The sequence below is a fragment of the Cariama cristata genome, unplaced genomic scaffold (assembly GCF_000690535.1).
Source record: "Cariama cristata isolate BGI_N322 unplaced genomic scaffold, ASM69053v1 scaffold230, whole genome shotgun sequence".
In the NCBI taxonomy this organism is placed as follows: Eukaryota; Metazoa; Chordata; class Aves; order Cariamiformes; family Cariamidae; genus Cariama; species Cariama cristata.
The window spans coordinates 85058-91057 of NW_009595038.1; the positions used below are offsets into that span (position 1 = coordinate 85058).

General features: G+C 38.8%; 1 protein-coding gene across 1 annotated transcript in view; it reads left to right on the forward strand.

Moving 5' to 3' along the window:
- The window catches only part of MARCH1 (membrane-associated ring finger (C3HC4) 1, E3 ubiquitin protein ligase), a 34544-nt gene extending 33472 nt beyond the window's left edge, over nt 1-1072 (forward strand). Inside the window, exon 4 of the mRNA XM_009700121.1 lies at nt 774-1072. Coding sequence (XP_009698423.1) covers nt 774-1072 — 299 coding nt within the window. The remainder of the gene's footprint in view (nt 1-773) is intronic.
- Nucleotides 1073-6000: the final 4928 nt, after the last annotated feature.

Below are 6000 nucleotides of genomic sequence, written 5' to 3' on the forward strand. Positions count from 1 at the left end.
TTAGCAGCTATATATTTTTCTGTAAATACCAAATGCAACTGATCAGTACAATGAGAAAGGTAAGAACAGATACACCAAAAACTGTAAAGTTATTTTTTTAGTACATAGGAATAGAAGTTCTGCTTTTTGATGTAGGTGTGGTCGGGAGAGGGGGGAGTTGCACAGACAGCAGGAAAAAGAGGCCAACGAAGGCGAGTGATGCGGGAGATAAGAGCCCTTTCCACTTGTTTGTGTTTTTTTTTTACTATACCCTGGCTTCAGGATAAAGCTGGGACCAGGTACTAAATATTACGAATGTTGGTGTTCTGGATACCCTAAACTGCGTCATGCTTCTAGCATGATTAACAAAAAAAAAAGAAATTATTGTTGAAGATGTGCATAATATTTCTAGGTAGCCACTTGTCTCGGTTTTGGTACTCGCACTTTGGCTTAAGCAAGCTATTGAGTATGGGGATATTATTGAGGAACAGTAAAACGTTTTGGTTTCGACTGTATCAAGCATTACGCTTCCTTTGGGAGAGCGGCCCTGCCATTTCTTATTTGACCAAATTGTGGTGAAGTCAGTTAAAAGTGGGAGGCAGATGTCGCTTCTTGGCTGGCCTATGGGATAGGAAACTCCTGCTGATTTCCCCTTGAGCCACAACTGCCCCAATAGCGTGTACGTTCCTGGGAATTCTTAGCAAGGGGCTTCTTTCCCAAATATTTTCCTGAAACTCAGTACTTGATATTCAATGTATAACACCGGTAATAAATAGAAACGTTTTATTTCAAAGGTGTCCTCGAATGGCCGTTTTGGACAAAACTCGTCGTGGTGGCCATCGGATTCACGGGAGGCCTGGTCTTCATGTATGTGCAGTGTAAGGTTTACGTTCAGCTGTGGCGCAGGTTGAAAGCCTACAACAGAGTGATCTTTGTTCAGAACTGCCCAGACACCGCTAAAAAACTGGAGGAGAAGAACTCTTCCTGCACTCAGACCTCGGACGTCAAGGACGCGGTGGTGGTGCCAGTAGCACAGACAGGTACAAACTCTCAGCCGGCAGCTGAAGAAACATCTGAGGTCATGCCAGTTTGACAGAGACAGCATTGTTTCTTCTTTGCAGAGTAAGGCGTAGTGTTTTCTACACTACAAATGCAAAAAGAGAGTAGAAATGACTGTGCATTTTTTCAGTTTAAAAAAATGAACAACCACCACCCCACCCCTCAAAAAAAAAAAATCAAAACCCTACAAGGAAAATGGATCCAGCAAAGCAACTCGTGAACTGTATGGAACGTGACCATTCGTGAAGTAGTTTCTCAACTAGTCAGCAAGTGTAGTGAACGTGGAAGTGTAGAAAGTGCAATAGAGAACAGGTTTAACAGACAATGCCAAACCAATGTGACAGGAGTACTTTTTTTTTTTTCCTCCTTTATATTTTTTTTTTAAATCGGATGGCTGGGAAAGTAGAAACAGACCTGCTAGAATCATTTTGTTTACAGAAAACAAAAACCTTTCATCTGTTTACTACTAAAAGTTGTATTTGCTATTTATCTTCTTAAAGATACACTTCACAAGGGTACCAATCAAGTTATACGCATTAACAGAATCAATTAAGTGTAAAGAGCTGTGTCACAGCACTCACTCTCTACGCCTCATACGGTAACGCACCTTCACGTGACTGCAGCGGAGCCTGAATGTTTGGCCAGCTGTGTCAACTAAGGATATTTGACACATTTGAAGGGTAGCATTTTTTTAAAATATGCCTGAATTTTTGAAAAGTAAGCAGTTCCATGTCTCCTTAAGCTACAGATACTTTTTTTTTAAGTATAGCTGTCAGCAAAATAAGTACAGGAAGGAGAGAATGTGTAGATACATATTTAGAAGAGCAGCTCAGCTGTTGATTTTACATTGTAAGAGTGAATTAGACATAAATTGGATACATAAAGTTTTGAGGCAGAAGTATAAATGAAAAAAATGCTGTTTACTGCAGCATTACACAAAAGTAAATTGCATATCATCAAAGGTCTGAAAAAAGGATGACACACAGGGAAGATGGAAGCCAGTGTTGGTTTTATTCTTTAAGATTCATGATACAGAAAGGTAGATGTAAGAGATTAATACCTACGTATCTTAAGAGAACATTAGTTTTTATCTCCTTGTTCTGAAAAGTTAGTTTTTATCTTCCTGACTGAAAAAATAAATCAATGGTTTCCCTCTGTACAGGTAAACTTGAGGTGTTAGAGATTCAACAGTTCAGTTGTTAACTTCGTGTTTTGAGCATTCTCATATAAAAATGAAGTGTGAATAGCATTAAAAAGGGTGCAATAGATAAATGAATGTAGATATAATACTGTGTCCAACAGAGTGAATTATATATAACGAACCAATTTTGTGATTCACTTCTCATACCTGTGATGTTTACCATCAGGACACAACAGCAAGTATTGACTTGGAGTAGTTCCGTACTGGCATGGACAAGTCTGGGGCCTGAATGTAACGTATTTTTTTTTAAAAAAAGTTGAAAGTTCTTTTTTGATCTTGCCTTTAGGTCAAGGAGGAAGGGCAAACAAGCAAAAAAAGAACCAGAGTAAAGAGGATAGGAGAGCGCAGGTTCATTCAAAGGGGGAAATCTTCCACAGTTACAAGTGAACTAGACTTCTACAGAAGCCTTGCAGTTTCTAAGGGTAAATTTCCTCTTTCCACACTCAAATACCTGCAATTAAATAACAGAATCATCCCGTTCTTGGAAATATCCAGGGTGCTGGGCCTAAGCCCAATTGGAGTTTATATATTAGGCATTCCTTTGCGAATGGGTTTACTGGCTTAAGGCTCAGGGAATACTGGAAGTAGCAGTATGAGCAAGAAACGTGGTTTTTTTATCAGGCCATTGTGTTCTTTCGTATTGGAATTGCTCACGTAATTTGGCTGTGACTAAGTGATTGTCGTCTGACTAGACAGGACACAAAATCTCGGTGCTTGAACAGGTCCTAAATACATATTAATATTTGCTGTAAGTTACTCCAGGTGAGTTGGATTAAGTTTTTTTCACATAATGACACGCACTTTTCATATAAAATAACTTTCCAATTATACAATTGCGAATTGGAATTGTAGCAGCTTCTCATTTGAAATGACATACAAGAGTAACCAAATCATTTCTCTGTTTATAATTGTGGAGGAGACTTCAGAAGGTCTTCAGAAAACGATGACGGTACTGAGGAGTGCCTCGTAAGCACACATGTTTAAGACAGTCTGCAAAGGCATGGCTTTCAAAAAGTGTCAAATCTACTTGCTAAAAAGTAAATCTCATGATATCTGAAGTTAGGCACTTAAAATTACTAGCTGCATCTAAATGTTTGGAATGATGTTTACAATAAAACCTGACGCATCATAGCAAAATTGACTGACAAGGAACATTATTATGGAAGATAATTAAGAGCTTTCTGAAATAATCAGAAAGTTTCCTACTAAGTGACAGTAACTCTGCTTCTTTAGCCAGCTTGTTCTTTGACGCGCTGTAGCATCATGACCCCACTGAAAGTAATTTATCCCCTCTTTTGACACTTTACTGGAGACTAATTCACATTATTATTTTTTCTTGAATGAGTATAAAATTCAACCCAAAGAAAAAAATACCTGAGGCTTCTGAAAGCAGATTTGTAGCATCCAACAAGATTACTGTACAGTTTTAAAAATACACCGAAGAGTCGGCAGCAGAACAGGTAACTTGCAAAATTTTAAACTAACGACTTCAACTTCAAAACACTATTTTGGCACTCAACTACATGTGCAACTGGGCTTACAGTTAGTTAAATATAAGAATGGTGAAAGACTTCAGTTGAAATTCCTCCTCTCCCTTTGGAATATTAATTTGGATGGCAGGAAAAGGAGCAAAATGGGATGCTGCCTGACGGGACAGACAAGGAGACAAGTCAGCAGCAAGAGAGATTACAGCAGGCTTGAAGCAGTTTTTAACTTTTTAAAGCATTGCAGTATTAGCCCGTGCATCCCTTCCTCTTCTTAGGTGCACTGGATGTTCTAGAGCTTTCAGGGATTTCATGCAGGATTGGAGTTTGTTTCTGAAGTAGGGTGCAACCTCTTTGAGAGGGCAAGGAGGTACTCGCACCAACATGCCCTGGATACAGGTCTGCGTGAATAAGGACACTAGACAGCTGCTTATCAACCAGTGTTTTTTCATTCCCACACAAAGCACAATTTTCTCTATCAATTTAATAACCACTGCAAAACCAGTACACTGAAAGTTTTAAGGTACGTTCTAAGACTTTTTAATGAAAATGATACATCAAGTAAAGATCCGTATCAAACTGCCTGTGTAGGCACAATGCATCTCGGGCAAATACGCTGACGGTGGAATTTAGCCTGGCTAAACCCACGAGGGCAGAACCTTGCTCTGAGCTGCCACTACCAAGAAGAGCTTAATCTGCGTTCTTGTTGAAGCAAAGTTTTCATGAAGGTAGGTAGAAGTAATCTGGTGTCAGAACAGATGCGGAATTTTAAACAAGATACTCCTCACCTGTGAACATGCGTGTTTCTTTTCCTGTTTTCAGTTACAAGCATTAGAAAGTTTATTTCAAGCTGGCATAAACATGCCACTTTTGGCTGTCATTAGCATTACGAAGATTCTCAACTAGTCCAACTGTGCCATTCACACACCGCTCTATCTGAAGGCAGTGTTTATTTTTGTTGTGTAGAAAAGAACAGTAATTCCCCATCACCAGAACAAACCGTTTATAATTTCTAATAATGCAATGAAACTTACTCTATGATGAAAATATTTTACTGTGTATAATATTTGGAACTACAAGTTTGTGTTACTTGTTTAACTCCCTCTCTTTTGCAAAAGAAAAATTGTATGTTTTTGTGGGTGAATGTGTACTGAAAGACAGAAGGTAAGGGAAACAAAAGTAATGTATCTGCTTATTGTTGTGAAAAAAATGTATTTGTATTAAACAAATGACCCAAATTACTGTAAGCATTCTGCATTTGTCACTTTGTTACACAGAGCATCACGAGCTGAACATGAATCGCAAGAAAGGTGAACAATACGCTCAGCTGCGTACTTGATAACCCTGCTAGCTCAGAGGGGCTAGTTTTGGGTACCACACCTTGGCAGAATGCTCAGGCAAACGCCTCACAGACCAAAACCACACTTGAAAAGAGCTGTGGTGGTTTAATTTGCAGAAAGGAAGACTGTGAACAGGGTTCAACTCCATCAAGAGCTCCCAGAAAGCAACTGGTTTTACACCCATAGCAAAATGGACAGCTAGCACTGGGTATCAACTGCAGGAGGGTAAAGAGGAAGAAAACTTCCTGAGGAGAGCAGTGCTTTGGAATGAACTGTTGGTTACATGTGATTGTGGAATGTATAGATGGCTTTAACGTGTAGATAGCTGATAGAAAGCTTTAAAGATGGGGTTGATAAACAGTTAAATGGTTTAAAGCTAATCCCACCTTAGATTGTCAGAATGGAGAGTCTTCCCTTTAGGCTTCTACTTGGTGAGATTTTCCCCTTTTCCAAAACCCTTAAAGACAAATGTTTTCTTAATTCAAAGAAATACTACAGTTCGCATTATAAAAGAATCTGTGTACTTTCAGTCAGGTGTAAAAAATTTCATTTTCTAAAGAGGGTTGTACCCACCTACCCCGTTATCTTTCTCCTAGATTGCGGGCTAAGTTTTGAAACCTCACGGTTTTAGCTGGAATAAGTCATCGTATGGCTGGTGACTGCTAACAATATACGTTCAAAACACAGGAGAAGCGTTCTAACAAATTACGTTCCCTACATCTAAGGCCAACAGATCGTTCATTTTGTTAAAGCTGCCCTAAGTAGCTCACCAGCTAAATCAAAGATGGAGTCACAAATCCCTACAAGAGATAATACAGAAGAGACAGCATAACCAAAGAAATTCTAATAATAAAGAGATACTCATTTCCATTTATTAGCATACAAAAAGTAGAGCCAAATTTGGTTAAAACCAAAGAGAATTAAAACCAAAAAGAGA